The sequence below is a fragment of the Dipodomys ordii genome, unplaced genomic scaffold, assembly GCF_000151885.1.
Source record: "Dipodomys ordii isolate 6190 unplaced genomic scaffold, Dord_2.0 Scaffold17, whole genome shotgun sequence".
In the NCBI taxonomy this organism is placed as follows: domain Eukaryota; kingdom Metazoa; phylum Chordata; class Mammalia; order Rodentia; family Heteromyidae; genus Dipodomys; species Dipodomys ordii.
The window spans coordinates 24,952,293-24,976,595 of NW_012267233.1; the positions used below are offsets into that span (position 1 = coordinate 24,952,293).

Here is a 24,303-nt window from a genome sequence, read left to right on the forward strand (position 1 = left end):
AGCGCTAGCCTTGAGCTGAAGAGCTGAGGGACAGCGCCCAGGCCCAGAGTTCAGGCCCCACGACCAGACCCAAAAAGAAAAAGAAAAGAATTCAGCAAAGTATTCAGCAGATTATATTTTAGCTTACATATAATCCTATAACAGACTATTAGCATATGCTTCTCTTGAAATTTTGTCTTAAAGAACAAATCCACATATTAAATTCTAAACATAAACTTGTGTTTATGTTTCTCTGTGTGTGTGTTTCTCTGTCTGTCTGCTAGAGCTGGGGCTGGAGCTGAGGGCTGAACTTGAACTCAGAACCTAGAGATTTTGTGCTCAAAGCTAGCACTCTATTACTTGAGCCACAGCTCCTGCCCAGGCTGGCTTTAAACTGCCATCCTTGTATTTCAAGCTCCTGAGTAGTTAGGATTACAGGTGTAAGCCACAGATACCCTGCTTATACTCACACTTATTTATTTATTTTTGTCTGTCCTGGGGCTTGAACTTGGCCTGGGCGCTATCCCGCAGCTCTTCAGCTTAAAGCGAGTGCTCTACACTTGAGCCACAGCACCACTTCTGATTTTCTGGGGTGGTTTATTGGAGATAAGGGTCTCATGGACTCTCCTGCCCAGGCTAGCTTTGAACCATGATCCTCTGATCTCAGCCTCTTTAGTAGCTAGGATTACAGGCGTGAGCCACCAGCGCCCAGCTACTCATACTTTAAAAAAAAATAAAATATAGGCTAGACTTTGGTGGCTCACACCTGTAATCCTAGCTACTCAGGAGGAGATCTGAGAATCTCAATTTAAAATCAAACCAGGCAGAGAAGTCCATAAAACTCTTACCTTCATTTAACTTCTGAAAAGCTAGAAGTGGAGATGTGGTTCTTTAGTAGCATGCTATCCTTGAGCAAAAAAGTTTAGGGACAGCACCTGGGCTAGAGTTTAGTCTCAGGATCAGCTCATAAAGAAAAAACAAACTATGTTTTTCTAATGTTTTTTGAAGATGTTGGCTTGCTTCAACTGAATTTTTCTACATAGTATCCTAAATAATTACACATAGTTACAGAAATGGAAAGTTTTTATCTACTATGTATAATTTTTAAATATTTCTGAACTTACTTGAGAATTTAGTTTGGTATTAGATTTAAAAATTAAATTACTTATGTAGAACAAAAAGAGCTATTTTTATAGCTTGTTCAAACATGCATGATTCTTATTTCAATTTTAGAATATGTTGACAAACATTGAAGCTCATTAGTTTATTATGCACAGAAAAAAATCTCAAATTTGTTCTATTAAGAACTGTTGCTGCACCTCCATTAGTTTTCTGTACATTTAATAATCTAAATAATTTCTGATTTTTTTGCAATAATTGTTAATAGTTTGTGTTCTCTGTGTATGTGTGTGTGTATGTCTCTTTCTCTGTCTCCTTTCTCTTCTCTCTCTCCCTTCTCCCCTCTTCTCACCCCAGGTGTACAAAATATTGGTAAAGAAAGCCCCAGAAGAAAGCTGGGTCGTTTTCCGGAGATACACTGACTTCTCTAGGCTTAATGACAAAGTAAGTACTTTAATGCCTTTAATACAAACTGTCTTTTTATAAATTATTTACCTTCTTCCTATGTCTGTCATAGTTGTACCTTTTCTTTTCCTTATAAGTTGTGCCAAGTCAAATCTTCGGATAAGTTTTTAAAAATTGTTTCATTTCACTGTAACACTATTAAAATCATCTACATTTATCTTATTTTTATGGAAGAAATCACAATTATTTTAGTGCAAATTGTATCACTTGAATTTTTATAAAATGACTAGAAAAGAATGAACAAAAAAATAACATATTAGTTTTTTCTTTTAAGCATTATCTCAGACCTTGTTAGTTTAAATAACACCCATTTTATTTAGTTGGGTGGATTCCCCTTGGTTTGGTTTTTTAGGATCATCAGACAAGCTCAAAGTCAACCTTGTGTCTGAGTTTCCTCTTATCTCCAGTCTCTGGGGAAGAATCAGTATCCAGGCTCATTGAGGTTGTTGGTAGAGTTTAGCTGTTTTAAGTTGTAGAACCAGGGTGCTATTTCCCTGCTGGCTGTCAGCCAGAGATCATTCTTTGCTTAAAGAAACTGATCTTTGTTCCTTATACTTGGCGCTTCCATCTCAAAGCCAGCAACAGAGACCTAAGTCCTTCTGGTTCTAACTTTCCCTTTTGCCACAAGCCAGAGAAAATACTCCAAGGGTTCAAGTGATAATATTAGACTCACCAGGATAATCTCTGTATTTTAAGGTCAACTGATTAAGAACTTAAATGCAGCAGCAAAATCTTTATGCTCTAACATAACAGAATCACAGAAGTCATGGAGAGCCAGTTAGAATAGGATAAAAACAATCCCTAATATATTAAGAACCCTTAAAATTAAAAAGTGAACCCCACAGTAAAAAGCATAAACAGTGAATATGAATACATTATTTCACAGAAGAAATATAAATGACTAACAGATATGAAAGCATGTAATACCACAAGCACATTAAGAAAAGTAGAGAATCAGACTGGGAAGGTAGCTCAGTGGTAGAGTGCTTGCCTTGCATACATGAGGCCCTGAGTTCGATTCCTCAGCACCACATAAGCAGAAAAAGCTGCAAGTGGCGCTGTGGCTCAAGTGGTAGACTGTTAGCCTTGAGCTGAAGAGCTGAGGGACAGCACCCAGGCCCAGAGTTCAGGCCCCAGGACTGACCAAAAAAACAAAAGTAAGAAATTATGTCTGTCAAATTGACAGGTATTTAACTGGTATTACATAGTATTAGAAGTATACATTTTCCCAAAGGACAATAGAAATTTTACATGATTTGACATGTTACAGGTAACACTTTAAATATTTAGTAATGTAGATAAGAAATAACATAATGCCTACATGAGATATACATGGTATGAAGGAAATGGCATTATAACAGCTCATAATACTATTCCTCCAAATAAGAGGTTCTTTGATCACAGGTAATGCACTATAATAACAATAAGATAAAACAAGGAGGGTAGCTAAGTGACAGCTTATTCAATGTGGATTCATGTATCCAGGAATGATTGGCACCTTGTCAGAGCAGGATGGCATGAAATTTCATCATGTTATCCAAAGCAACAGGTGATTTAAATTTAATTTAAATTATGAATTGTTTGTTTACACAACTTTTCAGTTAATAGTTTTTGAACCACAATTGATCATGGGGATTCTGAAATCAGGGGAAACAAAACTATAACTAATGAAGGACTATACTAGGTACCAGAAAGACTGGTACCCATCACCTACTTTTGCTGACAAGATTAAAAATGTGTGTCAACTCTAGGCATATGCATAGGTTAAGCTATAGTTCTTTCATAATAGTTACATATATAGTAAAATCTTGGTATCATCTATAAGTTAAATCTTGAAATATTAATGAAACAAGTACTTTCAGGACAATCTTGTACTTAACATAGCTCAAACAATATTGGTTAGAAAGGGAAATTTCTCTGTTAATCACTAATCCTACCTTTTTTTTTTTCAATCTCCTGGATTAAGGTAAGGCTCCAAAGTCTGGAAGTCTGCTGAGGGTGCTCTAGAATGTGGGGCTTACCTACAGAGGCATCATGGCAGCATTAGGGTTAGAGAGTGGCCTGGGAGATGCATTGGTTTAGCCTTAAGAATGAGTTTATGTAAGTTCTTCTGGAAAAGTCAGTATTTTTTAGCTCTATGTCACAGCAGTCAAAGATGAATGATTCTGGATAGTGAGAGTGGAAGAGTCCAGCCAGCAGAGAATAAGAAGCAAGGAAGTGGTACTATTAGTTCAGTCAGGGCCAAGTGTTTAAATTCCTCCTATTTAGTCATCAAAATAGAAAGTTCAGTGCTAGTCCTTGACATGTCTGATTCCTTAGACAAATTGCTCTGTCCTGAACTATTTTACCCTTAATCTCAGTTTATCTGTAATCTCAATCCTGAGATTGACTGTCACTGTTTTTCTAGGGGAATTTTCACTTCTTTTTCATTGGATAATTTTTAAGAGAAAAAAAATAATGAACATAGATGGCATTTAGTTGTTAAGCCTGAAGCTAATAAAAAGACTGAATTTCCTGATTGTTGTGTTTATTACTTTATTTTCATTACAAACATGTTAAATAACATGAGGTGGCTAACATGGGCGACATTGTGAGAATCTGTCTTAAAACACCAAAAAGAAAAAAGAAAAAATTATTTTTTCTGTTTCTAGAAAAGGAAAAATGGATGATTGGATTAGATAAACTAAAAATTAAAATATCTGCTCAGGCATGACTTCAAGTCACACCTGTCTGGGGGGATATATTTGTAATACATATAAAGACAGTTCTGTTATTTTTAATGTTCTAATCAAATATTAGGACAGGTAATTTAAGAGAAAATATGCAAAAAAAAAAGATAGGGAGAAAGAAGCTTTTCTACATTGTTTTTCAGTAGAGAAATGCAAATTACAGCCACAATGAAATACTGCTTCACATCCACTCAAAATATTAAACAGGAAGATGACTTCCACCAGGATTTGGCAAGGATGTGAAGCAACTAGAACTCACTTCTAGATACAAAGGACTAATAGCAATCAAGACATAAAACAAGGCATAAAAAGCTTAGCCAAGCTTGACTATTTTAAGTTTATTTCATGAATGATTTCACATACTCAACATGATAGACTTTATAGAATTTATTTGACTTAAACTTTTTTTTCTTTTTCAGTTAAAGGAAATGTTTCCAGGCTTTCGATTAGCACTTCCACCAAAGCGTTGGTTTAAAGATAATTACAATGTCGACTTTTTAGAAGACAGACAATTAGGATTGCAAGCATTTCTTCAAAATTTAGTAGCTCACAAGGACATTGCTAACTGGTATGTAACAAAGTGAAATAAGAGATTATAAAAGCATTCTAACAACTGACAAACTAAGAGTAAATCTGGGACTATAGTTATTTAAGCACATAATGTAGAATAGTAGTATAGTTACTTATCTTCTGCAATAAAGCACTACGTTGGATTTTCTTTCTTTTATGGAAGATTTTAGCATCTATTTTTCATTAAAAATTTTAAAGTTAGTGAAGATAAAAATTCATTGTACCATGTATTCAAACTACCCAACTGTAAACTTGATTTTAGGATTTAGCTTCCTAGTAATCATTTGAACACAATGACTTACATATTAGTCATCTTTTGGGTAATATGACACTAAATATGTTTCAGACTACTCATATCACTCAAAAATAATGTAAAAATATGAAAGTTGTAGAAGTTGTGTTATTTATATAGAGTGTGATGTGAAAATATAGAAGAAAGATCCATATGGGGTTCTTTATGAAAGAAAATTGCTAATAATTACAATTAACTATTTCATCTGAAGACTCACTTTACCAGATAAATTTTGGAAAATTTTTCTTGAAAAAAATCTTTGATTTAAAAAGTAGAGAGCAGCCAGGCACTGGTGGCTCATGCCTGTAATCCTAGTTACTCAGGAGGCTGACATCTGAGTTTTGCGGTTCAAAGCCAGCCCAAGCAGAAAAGTACATGAGACTCTTAACTCCAATTAATCTTCTGAAAAGGAGAAATGGAGCTGTGGCTCAAAGCAGTAGAACACTAACTTTAAACAAACAAAAAAGAAAAGAAAAATGTAGAGAGCAGAGCCAGACATTGTTGGCTCATGCCTGTACTCCTAGCTACTTGGGAGGCTGAGCCCTGGTTCAAAGCTATCCCTAACAAGAAAGCCATGAGATTCTTATCTCTGATTAAACTCCAGAAAAGCCAGAAGTGGAGCTCTGGGTCAAGTGTTAGAGTACTAGCCTTGTCAGGAACAGCAGCCAAGCCATCAGAAGCCCCAGGACTGACACCAAAAATAAAGTATAGAGCATTTTACTATGTAAATAGTGTGACATTACTGGGTGATTCAAAACGAAAGCCCTACCCCAACCCTCTTCACGTGGTTTGACAACCTCTTAGTAGTTTGGGAACTCTTACTTGTTTTGATGAAGACAGGTGCCTGTGAACTTGATATTCTTTGCCCCTTCTAGCTTAGCACTTTCCAGTAAAAGGTAATTAACTCGGGAAACACATGCCCAGCCCTAATACAGAGAGTGTGATCTATAAAGAGGATATAAGACCATAATCATGAAATCTGTCCAGAATGTTAGCCATCTGGGTTTAAGAATGGAATCTTTTAAACAGGGCATTTCCTCCTAATTGCTCATGTCCACCTCTTTACCCACCCACCCACCTTGCAAAAGCATTCTTCAGTTGTTTAGAACCCTGAATCCCTACATACTTGAAGGAGTATGTACTATGAGGTCTCTCATTGACATTTCCCTCCGATACTCAAAAGTTTCATCAAACCTAAAACAAAAGCATAGTCTCTAAACAATTTCCCCCTAATTTTTAGCATCTTCGTGTCCTCTTTCACACATCCCTCACTAGTGTGTATGTGTGTATATGTAGTGTGTGTCTTCTAATCCTAGGGCCTGAACCCAGGGCCTGGATGCTGTCCTTGAGCGTTTTTGCTCAAGGCTGTCACTCTACCATTGGTGGTTAATTGGAGAGATCACACTTTTCTACCAAGACTGGCTTTAAACCATAATCCTCAGATGTCAGCCTCCAGTAGCTAGGATTCAAGCATGAGCCCCCAGCACCTGGCCATCCTCACTATTTTTCCTTCCTTTATGTTTTACATTCCACCAGATTATCTGTTTTACTCTATCCCTGCCATTACCAACCTAGTCCAAGAGAGTATCTCTGTTTTAATTATCATAGAAACCTTAGCCACTGGATTTTCCTTTTCCAGTTTTTCTTTTTTAATTTTATTGTGCAGGTGATGTACAGAGGGGTTACAATTAAATAAGTAAGGTAATGAGTACTTTTCTTTTGGAACAGTGTTACCCCTCTTTCATTTTCTACCACTTGCCACTGACTCCCCTCCTCCCCAAGTTATAAAGTTCATTTCCAACATAGTGTCTAGTAAGTAGCGCATTGTCCCACCGTTTCTGTGATTCCTCTTCACTTCCCCAAATCAGATAAACTTATATACAAGACAAAGGGTACAGAAATCAAAAATAGTTACAATAGAACATAAACCAAAGAGGGGAAAAAGGAAAGAAAAAGAACTGCAAGCAGTACACTAAAAAAAACCTCTTGTTTCCATTTCTTGGAGTTCATTTTGATAAAAGATCATTTTATATGGCCACATGCACATATCTATTGAGCTATTGTGATCCTCTCCTAAGAATATCTAGACATATTCTAGATATTACAAATGAGGGAAACCATGCAGCCATGTTTCTTTGTGTCTGGGTTTCTTTGGGTCTTCACTTAATACATTTTTTTTTTTGTCTTATAGCCTATTAGGATACTATTGACCTTTTGTGATATACTTTGATTATTTCTGATCCCTATCCACTTGCCTTTCTAGTCCTGTATCTGTTTTTCCTCCCCACCCTCATGCCCATTTTGAGAGGTAATATTAGTCCTTTATAATCACCAAAGTTACTTTGCTCCTTTATCCTTCAAAGATGCTGTTTCCTAGAAAGGCAACACTTGATACCACTACTTCACCCAGCAATAGCCTAGGGATTTCCTAAATAGTCTTATATTTCAACATCTTTATTTCTTTGGATAACTTATTCAGCACACCTTTAAGATGTTTAAAATGTTGTGGTGATGGGCAGGGAAGGTGGCTCAGTGGTAGAGTGCTTGTCTTGCATGCATGAGGCCCTGAGTTCGATTCCTCAGCACCACATAAGCAAAAAGAAAAAAGCCAGAAGTGGCACTGTGGCTCAAGTGGTAGAGTGCTAGCCTTGAGCTGAAGAGCTGAGGGACAGCGCCCAGGCCCAAGGTTCAGGCCCCATGACCAGACCCAAAAACAAAAAAGATGTTGTGAGTTATGATCCCAATTTATTCTCTAAATGACTATACTGTATTTTTACCTAATCAAATACTTTGACTCCTTTTTTGAACTCTTGGTTTTATTTAAGTAGCAAAAATGTATCTTAGTTGAAATATTCACATTTTTTTCTTTATAATCATTGATAATCAATCTTAGTCCTTAAAAGTCAAATATTGCATAACTAGTGTATGTCTAGGACAAGCAGAAGAGGTCTAAAGCTTTGTACATATGACCATATAAGCTAAAGCTAAGCAAAATGAACCCCAAGATAGGGACACAAAGAGATTTTATCTTTCTTGCGGTTCTTGTTAATATACTTATAATGTACTATGTGATTTTGTTGTTGTTGTATAACCCCTATTGTCACTGTATTTGATTCCGGTGTCCTGCTTCTTTCTAATTTGGGGAGGGGAAGGGTAATAACAAAATGCTGAATAAGGATACAGGCTCACACATTGTAATGACTAGATGTGCAAGACACTGTTGAAAATGAACTTTACAACTTTGCGGGGAAGGAGGGGAGTGGGGAAGAGTTGGGGAATTGGGGAGGAAAGGGATGGTAGGGGAAAAAGAAAGTCAGGTGTAACAATGCTTGATAGGAAATGGACTCATTACCTTGCTCATGTAACTGTAACCCCTCTGTACAATATCTTTACAATAAAATATATATTTATAAAAAACTTAAACATTGCAGGCTGAAATCGTAGTACTCAGGAGGTAGAGGCTGCAAGATTCAAAGTTGGAGACCAGCTTAGGCTGCATAGTGGACCTTGGCTCAGATAAAAATAAAAGAAAAAAAATTACTATCTCTGCGTGACTAACTCATCATTTAATATTACTTACATAGGAGTTTTTGTTGTTCTTTCACTGTCCTTTCTGATGTGCTTCACAACTTACAGCACAGTGATTTCTTAGCCTTCAAGTTGGCCAAGAGCTTGACATTGCACAATAGCATTTCTTAATAGACAAGAGCTTCAACTGTAACAGAGCAGAAAGCAGAAAAATAAGAAGTGAAGGGGCTCATGCCTATAATCCTAACTACTCAGGAGGCTGAGATCTGAGGATCTTGGTTTAAAGACAGCCCAAGAGGAAAGTCTGAGACTCTTACCTCCAGTGAACCACCAGAAAAACTGAAAGTGGCATTGTGGCTCAAGTGGTAGAGCATTCACCTTGAGCTGAAGAGCTGAGGGACAGCGCTCAGGCCCAGAGTTCAAGCCCCATGACCGACAAAACAAAAAGAATGAAGGGATAATAAGGATCTTATTCTGAATGTATTAAGAGGCTATTACTATTATATGCACTTATAAAATAACAGGCATTTCATAATAAAAGAATTCACTAGAGATATTTATTTTTTAACAAACATTTATTTACAACATACTGTACCTACATTATGACCACATAAAGTATTTGGATGCTTCTCTTGTTTTATTTAAAAAAAAAAAAACTGGCCAGACCCTGTGTTGGAAATTACCTATATACAACTTGGGGGGAGGGGAAAAACTGGGAGAGAATGAAAGAGGGAGATGACAAAAGGGGATTTCAAAAGGAAATGTACTCATTACTTATGTAGCTGTAAACTCGCTGTATGTCACCTTTACAATAAAATTTAAAAAATCTAAAAAATCTGATTGAAACCTGACAAAGTGATAATACATTAAAATTTTAAATTTATTTTGTTTTATTATTTATTTTTTGTATGCCAATACTGTGGCTTGAGCTCAGGGCCTGGGAGCTATCTTTCAGCTTTTTTGTCAAGGCTGGTACTGTATACTTGAGCCACAGCTCTGCTTCCAGCTTTGAAGATAAGTGTCCAATGGATTTTCCTGCTAGGACTGGCTTCAAACCACAGTCCTCAGATCTCAGCCTCCTGAGTAGCTAGGGTTATAGTAGTGAGCCACCAGCATCTGTCCTTAAATTTCCTTTAGAGAAAAAAAAAATACAGAACTTTTTATTGAGAGAATTAGAAAAGACTTCCTAGAAAAATGGCATTTTAGGTGAACTGTAAAGGTAATAATATTTATGCCATCAAATAGAAGGTGACAGTACTTTCTCAATGAAAGGATTTTCTAGAAGAAATGTAGGAGGTGTAGGTCTATTCTGTTTGTGTAGGTTGAAAGTACATAAAGGTTGTCTTACATTCTATAATCTGCCATGGCTAAAATGTAGCTATTGTTTTATACTTTCATGTACTACTGTGAAATTCTTAGTGAGGACAGCCAGATTTTAGTATCCTTTTTTTAGTATCCTTTTTTCCTGTGTGTGTGTGTGTGTGTGTGTGTGTGTCTGTGCACGTGCGCATGCACGCGCTAGTTGGAGACTTAAACTCAGGGCCTTGTACTTTCACTTAGCTTTTCACTCAAGGCTGGCACTCCACTTGAGTCACACTCCACTATCCTCTACTTTCAAACTATTTCACATATACTCTATTTACCGATATTTTTCTCTTTTAGGTGCTTTAAAAAATACAAGTTATAGCATAATAAATCCAGTGTAAAGGATATGCAAGGTACTGTGATAGTATGCAGAAGACCATCAAATCTGGTAGATAATAGAGAAAGGAGAATTAGTCAGAGAAAGCTTTGATGAATGAATAATACATAAGGTGAGTCATGAAAAATAAGAGCCACTTAGAAGTGGAAAGAATGGGCTAGGATATTATCAGCCAACATAAGTTAAAGGCATGTACACATGACATACCACTATAGATGTAAAAGTGCACTGTTGGCCAGGGTATCAAATAAAAACAAATGCACTGTGTGTATGTATGGATATATCACAATGAAACCCTGAGGCTACAAATGTATACTAATTACAAATATTTTCATCTATAACTGATAGTTATAGATGTCAGTGAGCTAAAAGTGTCTATGTGAGGAATGATCAGTATCTAAAGTATGTTCTCTCTGCCAAACTTAATATGAGTCATTCAGCCTCACACTCATCTCTCTTCTCTTATCCTGACCACCTCTGTCATTAACTTCATCCTCAAGGTTATATTTAATACCTGTTTGTTTGTTTGTTTAATACCTGCACTGTTGCTCCCACTGGTCTTGAATATGTAATGCTCCTGCCTCATTCTCCCAAATAATGGAGTACCTCTACACAGCATTTTACCTAATTTTTTATTGGCCTTTTAATGAATTGTAAGCTTGGTTTTATAGTTGGGTTGTTTTTGAAATTTAAACAGATAAAAATATTTTAAAAATATTAAATATTAAAATATTTAAAATTTAAAAAATATTAAATTACTAAGCTTTCAAAAAAGATTACTGACATGTAAACAAATACATAGCTATGAAAGAACACAAAGGAGAGAAAAGCAGCAATAAATATAAGGTGAAAGTTCACCAGATAGAATACTATGTTAAGAAAATAGTTAAAAATATAACAAGACTCTTTGAAAAATATTTTTTAAGAAAATAAAAGGAAGAGTTTTAAGTGTTAATGCAAATTTTCTCTAGATGTAAAAGTGCAGAAAGATCTGATCCCTTCTTCAGGTAGTTTAAATCAACAGCTGGTCTCCACTTTGAAATTGCTTCTTTGAATACTTAGCCAGAACTCTTGGTAATAAAAGGGAAAGAATGTTACAGATCTTTGTTTGCCTTTTAAATCAAGATAAGTTTCCCTTCAATAGATTTCTCTCCAGTTATTTTAGTTTTATATCCATTATCACAGTCCAAATAGAAACAGAGATTAGGGCAGAACAGAGATTAGAGGGTTATCTTGAATCTATCTAAAAAGGCCTAGGTCTTGAACTCCAGGACTGCTGTCTGGCTTTTTGGTGGCTATTTGGCAATAAGAGTTTCATGGCCTTTCCTGCTCTGTTTGGCTTTGAACCATGATCCTAGATCTCAGCCTCCTAAGTAGCTAAGATTGCAGGCATGAATTACCAGCACTCAACAAAAGAGTTAAGACTTTTTTATATATACATGATTTCAATTTACTCCACATAGCACCTACTGATATTAAATTTGTGCTAATGTACTACTAAAAATTCCTTGACTTGTTTATAACTCATGCATTAATAATATGTTAAAATATATAACCAGAACCATGATTCACATAAACAATTGGTAAGTATTTATTGACTCTATATAAGGTTTTCTAGACAGTGACTACCAGGCAGAAGTGAGAGCTTCCTTTCTGAGAAAAGAAAGAATAAAAAAAAGAAGGAAGGAAAGAAAAAAGGAACAAAGGGAAAGAGAAAAAAATGTGAGACAGAAGTAGGAGAGCCATGATTCCAAGACAAACCTGGCAAAGTTTGTGTGAGACTCTACTGAAAGACAAACTAAAAAGCAAAAGGACTAGATGTGTGGTTCATGTGCTAGAGCACCTGCTTCACAAGCATGAGGCCATGACTTCAATTCCCAGTGTCTCAAAAAAAAAAAAAAAGTTCAAGGACAGCTTAGGCTACATAGCAAAAGTCTATCTTGAAAAATATTTTTTAATAAAGTATAATGGAATCTGGTGTAAATCAGCATAAGTCTTACATTGGGCTATTATATACTGAAATTATTAAACATCATATACTTCTTAGTGTTTTCCTTTCAGTCTGAATTGTTTTCTCATTGTTTCATTCATACTTTTATCATCTCCAGCCCAAGTACAAGTTATTACCTGTGGTTCATTTTTTATCTAGTAATAGATAACTCCATTATCAAAAATGAGTGCATGTATTCTATGCTGTTAAGCCAATTGCAGTATTCTAACCACCAGCATACATACAAGCAATACATCCAGATTGAGCAATTAAGAGGGATGTGGGCTGCAAGGACAAGGAATCCAATCAATCCAAAACATAAAACATTTTATAACTTTTACAAAAGGACACATTTACAATTTGCACTGTATATGTGTTGACTCATTCTAACTTGGAACTTATTAGTAAAATGCATAGAAATTGGCTATCCTAACCACACATTATGGCTGTGAAGACATAAAAGTCCTATGTGTGCAATGCACTGTGAAGTACTTCTGTTACTAATATTGTTTCTTGGAGACGTAACATTCTTGACATGCAAAAGAGCTCTAAATGACACCAAAAAACATAACTAAGCCTCATAAATAGAAGGTACAAGGAGAAAAAATTCCAATTTAATGAAACAATTTTTAGTTTTATTCACACAGAAGATACTTTATGTAAAGGGGAAGAATATTACCCATCTCTGATAGTGTTCAGATATACTCTGGGGTAAACCATATAAAAGGACAAACTGTACTATGGATAGTTTGCATTTAATGTCTCTCCATTTCTTATTCTGTGATGATGAATGCTCAAGTCTCTTCTCAACCTCCCTAAATGTGTATTCTTTTGTACTATGTTGTTAAGATTTTATAGTCAACAGCTTGTTTTTCTTGCTGCCATATTATTACCAACCAACTTCATCTGTCTTTGAGATCTTTTTTTATTGACACTACTTCTCTAGTAATTCATACTGATTCTTCTTTTGGAAAAATTTCACTTAAAGTCCCATTTATCTCTTCATGCTTATCCCTGTCATAAACCTTTCTGGTCCAGTCTGAACCCACGAGCCCTATTCCTTTTCAGTGTAGATTAATATCTTTTTTGTGAAGTACATCAATTATCTCTTGTGATACTGCATATCTAAATTTTGTCACAAGCTGTCTTAGACCAAATCTTGCTTTTGAAGAAGAGGTGGGATATTTTTATTAGAAGTTTGGTTACCTGCCTTCTTAACCTACTTCTGAGTATTAAAATGTACAAACGTAACAAGTATACTCATTATTGTCAATTTCTTGGTACAACAAAAATGGGAGGGTCATTTTTTTTCTATTAAAATACCTCAAAAAAATTAAACTACCTCAGATTAAATGCTTTTTCAGTTCCTTTACAAACATCTACCAAAGAAGACATAAGTAGCACATAATCTAACATTCTATTTGTTCATAATAAGACAATGACTTTGTTAAACTAATTGGAGCAAACAATTCTTTGAAAGTCAAAAAGAGGTAATTCATAACTTAGGTTAGTTTCCTGTTCCATCATGCTAAATTATGTTTTTTGTCCTGTAGCTTATATGTAACAATCTACTTGTAGTTTTTATTTATGTCCATAAGATTTTAGATAATAGTTTAACATACTTTCATCTTCTATAGCTTGATATTTGAAATTTGTTACTTCCAAGTTGGCACATAACCAACTTGTTAAAACACTGTAGCTTCAAAGTAATTTTTGCTTTTTACTATCTTTTGTAAACTTCTTTGTATGCCAGCTAACTTTTTTTTTTTAACTTTTGAAAAGCCTTGCAGTGAGAGAATTTCTTTGTCTGGATGACCCACCAGGTCCATTTGATAGCCTAGAAGAAAGCAGGGTAAGTGATGTATATCACATGAAAGAGGAATGAATAATACAGTACAAGTACTACATTGTTTCTTGAATGAATTAGCTAAAGCAAAATATGATCATTTTGCTTTATTTTTGTATGTTTTTTATGGTAAAAATTTTGCACAGAGGGGTTACAGTTACATGAGCAAGTTAATGAGTATATTGAGCATTGTTGCCACCTTTATTTTCCCCTTACCATCCCTTTGCTCCCACCTCCACAACTACCCACCCACTCCTACCTCTCCCACCCCCTATCACCCCCAACAAAGTTGAAAAGTTTGTTTTCAACAGTGTTTTGTACATCTCATTGTTAAAATGGGTGAACCTGTATTCTTATTTAAATTTTTTGTTTTTTCCCTTCTCTCCCCCAATTAGAGAAGTGTATATATAAGATGCAGGGCACCGACATCAAATACAGTGAAAATAGGGGTTATACTGTGGGGGAAGAACATACAAAGCAACAAAAAAAAAATCACATAGTATATTATAAATACATTAGAAACAATAGCAAGAAAAAAAAAAGATATTTTTGTCCCTATCTTAGGGTTCATTTCCCTTAACATGATCTTATATGGTCATATGTACATAGCTTTTGGCCTTTTCTGCTTTTCCTACACATGTCCTAGTTATTGCAAATAAGGGAAACCATGGGATCTATGTCTTTTTGGGCCTGGCTTACTTCACTTAGTATAATTATTTCCAAGTCTTTCCATTTCATAACAAATGAGGCAATGCCATTCTTTCTGATGGAGGCATAGAATTCTAGTGTGTGTGTTGTGTGTGTGTGTGTGTGTGTGTGTGTGTGTGTGTGTAAAATATACATCACATTTTCTTGGTCCGTGTGTGTGTGTGTGTGTGTGTGTGTGTGTGTGTGTGTAAAATATACATTTTCTTGTCATCCACTAGGGAGCATCTGGGTTGGTTCCATATCTTAGCTATAGTAAATAATGCTGCAATAAACATAGCTGTGCTGGTAGCTTTAGTGTGGTCTTGGTTTTTTTTTTTTTTTTGCCAGTCCTGGGGCCTGTACTTAGGGCCTGGGCTCTGTCCCTGAGCTGCTTCTGCTCAAGGTTAGTGCTCTACCACTTGAGTCACAGCACCATTCTGTGGTACTGGAGAATTGAACCCAGGACTTCATGCATGCTAGGCAAGCACTCTGCCACTAAACCACATTCCCAGTCCTAGTATGCTCTTGTTTGTGATCATTTTGGTAAATGCCCAAAGGTGAGATTGCTGGGTCATAGAGGAGCTCTATGTGATGTCTTTTGAGGAACCTCCATACTACTTTCCAAAGTGGTTGAACAAGTTTGCACTCCTACCAGCAATACAGTAGGGTTCCCTTCTAGCCACATCCCCTCCAGCATCTGTTGTTATTAGAGTTCTTGATTATAGCCATTCTAACTGGGATAAGGTGGAATTTTAATGTTGTTTTGAATTGCATTTCTTCATATGTCTATTGGCCATTCTTATTTCCTCTTTAGAGAAGTCTCTAAGTTTTTAGCCCACATATTAATCAGGCAGTTGTTTCTTTGAGGATTTGTTGTTGGGAGATTTAATTTTTTGTGTTCCAAGTATATTTTAGATATGAGACCCTTATCCGATGTGTGGCTAGTGAAGATCTTCTCCCAATCGGTGGGCTTTCTACTGATCTTGCTACCTTTGTCCTTTGCCATGCAGAAGCTCTGGAGCTTCATGTAATCCCATTTGTCCAACCTTTCTTTGATTTACTGTGTTTCTAGGCCTCTATTAAGAAAATTTCAGTCTGTGCCAAGAAGACCTAAGGTTCCTCCTGTTCCTTTCTGTAATGTTTTCAGGGTGTCTGCTTTTATTTCGAGATGTTTAATCCATTTGGAGTTGATTCTGGTGCAGGGTGATATATAAGGATCTAGCTTTAGTCTTCCACAGATGAATAGACAGTTTTGCCAGCACCATTTACTAAAGAGGTTTTCTTCCATTCTATTTTTTTTAACTCCCTTATCGAAGATTAGGTGGCTATAGGTCTGTGGATTCATTTCTGAGTTTTCAGTTCTATTCCATTGGTCTTCAAGTATGTTCTTGTGCCAGTACCAAACTGTTTTGATTACTATGGCTTTGTAGTAGCGTTTGAAATTTGGTATTGATAATCTTCCACCACTATTCTTTCTGTTAAGGATTGTTTTTGCTATTGGGGTCTTTTATTGTTCCATATGAATTTTTAATTTCTTCTTCTATTTCATTGAAGAATGGGGTTGGAATAGTGATAGGTACCATAATGAATTGGTAGATAGCTTTTGGAAATATTGCCATTTTCACAATGTTGATCCTTCCAATCCAGGATCATGGGAGCTTTTTCTACTTCCTAAGTTCTGCTCTGACTTCCTTTTTCAGGTTTTTAAAGTTTTCATCATAGAGGTCCTTCACTTCATTAGTTAATTCCTAGGTATTTTATTTTTTGTGGGGCTATTCTGAAAGGAATTGTTTTCCTGATTTCAGCTGCACTCTTGTCATTGTTGGCATACAGAAATGCCATTGATTTTTGAGGGTTAATTTTATACCTTGCTACTTTGCAGAAGTTTCGAATCAGCTCAAGTAATTTGGGAGTGGTGTCCGTGGGATTCTTTAAATACAAGATCATGTCATCTGCAAAGAAGGAGAGTTTGACTTCATCTTTTCCTATTTGGATCCCCTTTATGTTTACATCCTGTCTTATTGCTGTAGCTGGCATTTTAATACTAAATTGAAGAGAAGTGGAGAGAATGGACATCCTTGTCTCGTTTCTGAGTTTAGAGGAAATGACTTTAGTTTTTCGCCATTAAGTATAATGCTGGCTGTAGGTTTGTCATATACAGCCTTTATTTTATTGAGGAATGTTCCATGAATTCCTAATTTTTCCAGAGCCTTCATAATGGGGTGTTGAATCTTGTCAAATATTTTTTCTGCATCTATTGAGATAACCATGTGGTTCTTATCCTTGCTCTTGTTGGTGTGATAAATTATATTAATTGATTTGAGTATATTGAACCAGCTTTTTGCATCCCTCACATGAATCCTGTTTGATCATACTGTATCATTTTTTGATGAGTTGTTGAAGTCAACCAAAATTTTGTTGAGAAGTTTTGTATAGATGTTCATCAAAGAAATGGGTCTATAATTCTCTTTCTTTGATGAGTTTCTGCCTGGTTTGGGGATGAGGGTTATGATGACTTCATAGAAAGAGGCCGGTAGTGAACTTCCACTTTCAATTTCATTGAAGAGTTAGAGGAGTATTGGTGTGAGCTCTGCTTTGAAGGCCTTGTAGAATTCTGCTGTAAAACCATCTGGTCCTGGGCTTTTCTTAGATCGGAGGTCTCTTATTGCTGTTTGTATTTCAGTGCTTGATATGGGACTGTTAAGTTGGTTTAACTCATCTTGTTTAGTTTCAGCCATGTCGATATTTGCTAGGAAATTGTCCATTTCTTCCAGATTCCCAAATTTATTAGCATAATGATTAGAGAACTATTCCCTTACACTGTTCTGAATCTTGGTTGTTTCTGTGGTGATGTTTCCATTCTCATCTCTGAGTTGGTTTATTTGGGTGTGTTCTCTTCTTTTTCTGATAAGATTTGCTAAGGGTCTATCAATTTTGTTAATTTTTTCAAAGAACCAACTCTTTGTTTTGTTGATTCTTTGTTTTTTTGGATTCTAATTCATTTAATTTTAATTTTTTGTTTTGGTCTACTGGATTGGGGCTTAGCTTGCTGCTCTTTTTCAAGGAGATGGAGGTTCAGATGTCTCATTATTGTTGGTTTCAGATCTCTCCAATTTGTTCATGTAGGAACAAAGAGCTATAAACTGAGGACTGCCTTTGCTATGTCTCAGAGGAGCTGGTAATTTGTGTGTTCATTTTTGTTGAATATGTTGAACATATTTTGTTGAATATTTGAATATCCTTTCTAATCTCTTCCATGACCCACTAGTGGTTCACCAGTGTGTTGTTCAACCTCCATGTGTTACAGGACTTTGTTTGGTGGCTTTTGGTGTTGAGTTCTAATTTTATTCCCTTGTGGTCTGAGAGAATGCAGGGCATAATTTGAATGTTTCTGAATTTTTACAAGTTTACTTTGTCACCTTAAAATGTGGTCTATTTTGACCAATGCTCTGTGTGCTGCTGAGAAGGACGTGTATTCTGATACTGCTGGGTGAAATATTCGATAGATGTCTGTTAAATCTAGTTGATCTGTGCAGTTGTTTAGATCTGTGGTATCTCTGTTGATGATTTTTGGCTGTTTTGATCTGTCTAGTCGGGATAGTGGTGTGTTAAAATCCCAACAATTAATGTCTTTGGTTCTATGTGATATTTGAGGGAAAGTAGTGTTTCTTGAATGAATTTGGGTACTCCATTGTTTGGTGAATAGATATTTAGAATTGTAATATCCTCCTGAAGGAGAGATCCCTTAATTAGTATGTAGCAACCTTCTTTTTCTCTTCTCACTAATTTTAATTTGAAGTCTATTTTATCTGATAGTAGGATTGCGTCTCCCACCTATTTATGAGCTCTTCAGCTCAAGGCTAGTGCTCTACCACTTGAGCCACAGCGCCACTTCCAGCTTTTTTCTTTTTGCTTATGTGGTGCTGAGGAATTGAACTCAGGGCCTCAGGCATGCAAGGCAAGCGCTCTACCACTGAGCCACCTTCCCAGACCCTTGCCTTCTTTTTACTATTTCAAAAAGCATAAAGATGGAGAGACTTAGTTTTGCTGCTTTTAATTGTATTATTTATATGCTGAGTTTCTTCCACCTAAGTATCTAAGTAAAGTAACAATTATTGAAACTCGAATTTAAAGTTCTTCAGCAGCAGAAGTGATTGTCTTGTTACCAGTTCAGTTCATGCTTGCTGCTATTCAGATTACATTAATTGACAAAGAGTCCTATTTCTTGAAGCAAGAGGCTAAATACACAAAGCAGATTTGGAAATAATAGATTAACTAGGGATTTTATGCAAGTTTTCTCTCAAAATGTTTAATGGTATTTAAATGAAACAAATTTAATTGATAGGTTTGTGATGTTTTCCAGTTAAACTGTGACAGTTCTTTGTGTTATAGTAAATGCCATAGCTTTAAAAAAAAAAAAACTTATTTGCCCAACCAAAGTAATCAACATAGAATCATTGTTTCCTGCTTGTTATTCCATTATAATTGTATAGTTTAGTATTTTAAGAAATTTACAGATATGTGCCACCATCATCATGTCAGTTTTATAATAGTCACATCACTTCAATAAAAACATTTTCAATGGGTACTAATCTCTTATACCTGCAATCCTAGCTCCTTGAGTGGCTGAGAACAGGAGAATAAGATGGTTTGAAGACAGCCTGGATGAAAAAAAAGTACACCCCCTTTTAAACCAATAGTTGAACATGGTGGCAAATGCTTGTTATTCTAGCTTTGTGATGGGCTAAGATCAGGAAGATGATGGTTCCAGACAAGCTTCAGGCAAAGTCTATAAGAATCCATGTCAATGGAATAAACTGAATATAGGTCACGTATCTATCATCCTGGCTATAACAGGAAGCCTAAAATAGGTGAATGACAGACAAGGTACATTCCTTAGCAGGCATTGATACCATCTCAAAATTAACCAGTGCAGTACAGGAATGGAAGCATGACTCAGCAGTAGAACACCTGCCTAGCAAGCACAAAGCCCTGAATTCAAGCCCTGGTACTAGAAAAAAAAAAGCCATTTTAAAAGCAGTCTATTACTCTCAATACTAGACAACCACTAATCTGTGTTTAGACAATAGAAATATTATTTTTCTGGATATGTTGTTTACATAGAATAATACAATATTTATGTGAGTATGTATTCATATAACTAGCATACAGTGTGCATAATCTTTTACTTATATAGTTTGCACAATATGTAGTCTATTATCTGTAATCTTTTGTATCTGCCTTTTTCCACTCAGGATATTTTTGAAGGTGATCCATTTTATAGCTCCTATTGTTTCATTATTTTAAGTTATAAAATGGTTTCATTTATTAAGTTAACACGAGAAATATTTACATTTTGTCTACTTTTGTACTATTATAGATAGTGCTATGAATTATTATTATTGTTATTTGTTAGGATGTTTTTTCCTACCAGTTGTAAGCTTGAACTCTGGGCCTAGCACTGTCCCTGAGCTGCTGCTTTGCTCAATGCTAGAGCTCTACCACTTTGAGCCACAGTGCCACTTCCGGCTTTTTCTGTGATTTAATTGGAGATAAGAATCTTACAGACTTTCCTGCCTGAGCTGGCTTCCGAACTGCAATCCTCAAATCTCAGTCTCCTGAGTAGTTAGGCTTATAAGCATAAGCCACTGCCACCTGGCTCTATGAATTATTTAATAAAATGTTTTGTGTGGGCAATTATTTTCACTGCTTTTGAGTTAGTACTTACTAGGGTTATTGTTTAATTTTATAACAAGTTTATGTTTCCCTATTTAACGAATCTAGCAAAATAATTTTTTTGAAGTGGCAATACCTACTGTAGGCAAGTTTCAGTTTCTCTTCACAATACTACCTTCTTTCATTTATCAATAATGGCTTTGTTGACAGTCTCTTCTTCCAATGCATTCAAGATGTCATTCCACTGTATTCTGTTTTGCACTGATTCTGATGAAAAATCAACCTTTTGTCTTATTGTTGTGTCCATGTATGTGATGAATCGTTTTGTCCTTACTGCTTTCCTGATTTCTGTCTTTGACTTTAATTTGATTAACATGTGTTAAAATGTAAGTCAATTTGAGCTTCTTGGACTTAGCAGAGTAATATTCTACATTAGATTTGGGAAATTCTTCACCAGTTTCTAAACTTATATCTTCATATTGTGCCACATATCCTTGAAGTTCTGCTCAGTATTCTTTTTTTTTTTCACTTTTTTCTCTGACCTCAAAATTGGATAATTTCTTGAAGTTGATGGTATTCGATTTTCTGTCATGTGAGATCTGCATCATAAACCCCTCTTGTTAGGAAATTTTCATTTGTTACTATATTTTTCAACTCTAAAATTTCCATTTGCTTATGTTTGCATTTTTTTATTTTGAATTACCTGTTTATTGAATAATTTTGCCTTTCATTTCATCTTTTACTGAACTTATATAATAGCTGTTTCAAAATCATTCTCTGATATACCTAATATTTGAAGTCATTTAGAGATGGATATCTATTGGCTGCCTTTTGTTCCTACAAATACTTAAGATTTTCCGTGTTTCTTTTTATGTCTCATCATTGTTGTTGAACACTAAGATTTCTCAAGTAATACATTTGAGTAGCTCATGTTTGGAATCCCAAGATGTTATTTTATCTGCATGTTTACTCACTTGTCTGCACCCATATGTGATATTGTCTCCCCAGCAATATATAATCTCTGATTCTTTGCTCATTTTCTTACTTTGATTCTCTTTTAAGTGTAAATTGGGCTGAAGAGATTATTGTCATTCCTTCCCAAACTTACAGATTCCTTGAGTTTCACTGCTTTGAAATCCAGTATTCTTTCTTTTTCAAAAGTTTTCGACTCATTTTTAGTTTTTACATATGCCCTTTTACAAGCAAAACCGTTTATCTTTTCAATATCTATAGTGCAGAATATACAGTAGTTAATGTATAAGGTGGTGTAACTGGGTAGAGAAAGACTAGAAGCTGGATTGAGCTAGAGTTTCAGCTTATGAGGGACTGAATAATTCTTTGAAAAAGAGGATGACCATCAGTACATTATGAATAGGTTTTCTTAGTTTAAAATCACCCTGGTTTGGTTGGAACAATTGAATTAATAAATTACCAAAGCCATATTAAACTTATATACTCAACAAAATAATATGGAATATCTCCTAGAATTTTTTTGTAAATTTATCTTCTTAAGCTTTACTTTATGAAAATAAATATTTATTTGGACAATAAATTTAAAGAAATTCTGCATTAGCTCTTTTTTTAAATAAAATTTATGTGGCCTTATCAGTTATCTTTTTAGTCTAAAGAATTCCTTAAACAGCCACTCATTTTAAGAAAAATCTCCAAAAGACTTCTTTCAAGTGACACTTCCTGGACTCTTATTTCTGACCTACTTCTCCCAACCCCCTATGAAAGGAGTGTGTCTATTGTATACCTATAGTAAAAGAGGAGAGTTAAGGCTAGGGACATAAATTTAGTCTATCTTCTATTAGGGATATTCAGATCTATTACTTGTATGGACAGAATTTGAAGAAATAAGGTCTTACTATACTAACATTTTAATGGCTTATAATTAGAAATTACTTAATTTTTTTTGGAAAAAAGACACAAGTAAAAATGAAACTAGAATCCTCAAACCTTATATTCTCCACCTAAATTCCAATCAGTTAGTATACAGGTGAAGAACCTAATTTCCTGGTTCCACATGTGAGCAACTCAGGCAAGTGAAGAATGTAATGAAACTTGCTTTTTAGGTTCCTTGCTAGTAGACTTTCCAGTACTGATGGAGCAGGGTGACCTCTCTTCTAGAAGTAAATTACGTATATCACAGTTCGTTTTCTTTTTTTGTTTTTCTTTGTTGTCTGTGGTGGGGGCTTGAACTCAGAGCCTGGACACTGTTTCTGAGCTGTTTTTTGCTGAAGGCTAGCATTATAGCACTTTGAGCCACGGCTCAAAGTTCTTTGATGGTTAATTGGAGATAAGATTCTCATGGATGCTGGCTTTTGAACCACAATCCTTAGATCTCAGCCTCCTGAGGCACGAACCACCACCACTACCACCACCCCCCACCACAGTTTCTTTTTAATTGATATGATTCATTGTGAAGTACAATTTGGGGGGGAAGGTGTTTCTAAGAATACAAACTTGCTTTATGTTTTCATTTATAGGGTTAAAAAGTCCTAGCAACATGAATTTCTAATGACTATTCTAAAACTGCAATCTCCTACTTTTACATCTTTCCTAATATAACACTCCTTTACTGGAATGGCTTTTAATTTGGGAAGAAATAGAATTTATGTAAGATGTTGCTAGGAATGGAATTATTTCACTATTACATGTTTTTGTCTTCAATACACTTGCAGAATTATTCGCCAAATATACTATGCAAATATACACTTCCACATCTTTCTACTGTTGTATATCATCAACATATAATACTGTGCATCTTTTAATTTTAGGCTACATTTCTTGATTTCAAGCTGGCTTAGAAATCTTTTGTATATATAGTAATTGCTGAGGACTTGGCAAATTTCCCATTCTTATATATTTTCTATGATTGTTTCTCTGCACTCCAAGTTATCTCTTAAATTATTTTCTAAGAGCTATTTTTCCCTTAGGATTTTATTAACATATATTAGTTGTTACAAAGGCAGTTTCTTTGTGACATTTACATACATACATTCATACATACATACATATATATAGTAGCTTTAACTTTTGCATTTCATACTTGGCCTTTAATTGACTCATCTCTTCTGTATGTATAACTAGTGATCCCAACACCACTTTCCCTTATTTGAAATCTTCTCTTCCTTTCACTAATTGGAAGAATGTTCTCAACTCTAAATCATTCATCAAAGCTACCTTCTGTTTCAGTTGTTTCTTTGTCCTTCTACCACTGCTCTAATATGTTAATTATAATAGTTTTATAAATAATCTTAGTATCTGTTCAAACAAGGGTTTTCATTCATATTTTTCCTCAAATTTCACTACACTTTCAAATAAATTTCATTGATTTTTTTCATGTGAATTTTAAATCTGCTCATTCGTTCCTTATAAAATCCTATTGGTATTTTGTTTGGAATTATAATACATTCCTTTATTAATTTTGAAAAGCATTGTCTTCATTGATTTAAATCTTATCAATAGATCTTTGATCACTTTGGTCTTTAAAGCCCTTCAATGAAATTATAACTTTTTCCTAAACTCTTAACTACAACCAAGCCATTCTTATTTTGTGGATATTGTAATTAGTGTTTTTACTACATTCTAAAGTATTACTGTTGAATTATTTATTTTGTATGTTTGGGTTTTTTTCTTTCACACCCTTGTTGAAAGATTTCTGTAATTATATCTGCTTTCAGTCTCACTGGCTTACTACTATAATAGTTCTCAAGA

General features: G+C 35.1%; 1 protein-coding gene across 1 annotated transcript in view; it reads left to right on the forward strand.

Moving 5' to 3' along the window:
- Snx16 (sorting nexin 16) overlaps nt 1–24,303 on the forward strand; it is a 36,478-nt gene that overhangs the window by 8,470 nt on the left and 3,705 nt on the right. The window contains exons 3-5 of the mRNA XM_013012589.1: nt 1,456–1,542; nt 4,712–4,860; nt 14,157–14,226. Of these exons, the coding sequence (XP_012868043.1) occupies nt 1,456–1,542; nt 4,712–4,860; nt 14,157–14,226 (306 nt within the window). The remainder of the gene's footprint in view (nt 1–1,455; nt 1,543–4,711; nt 4,861–14,156; nt 14,227–24,303) is intronic.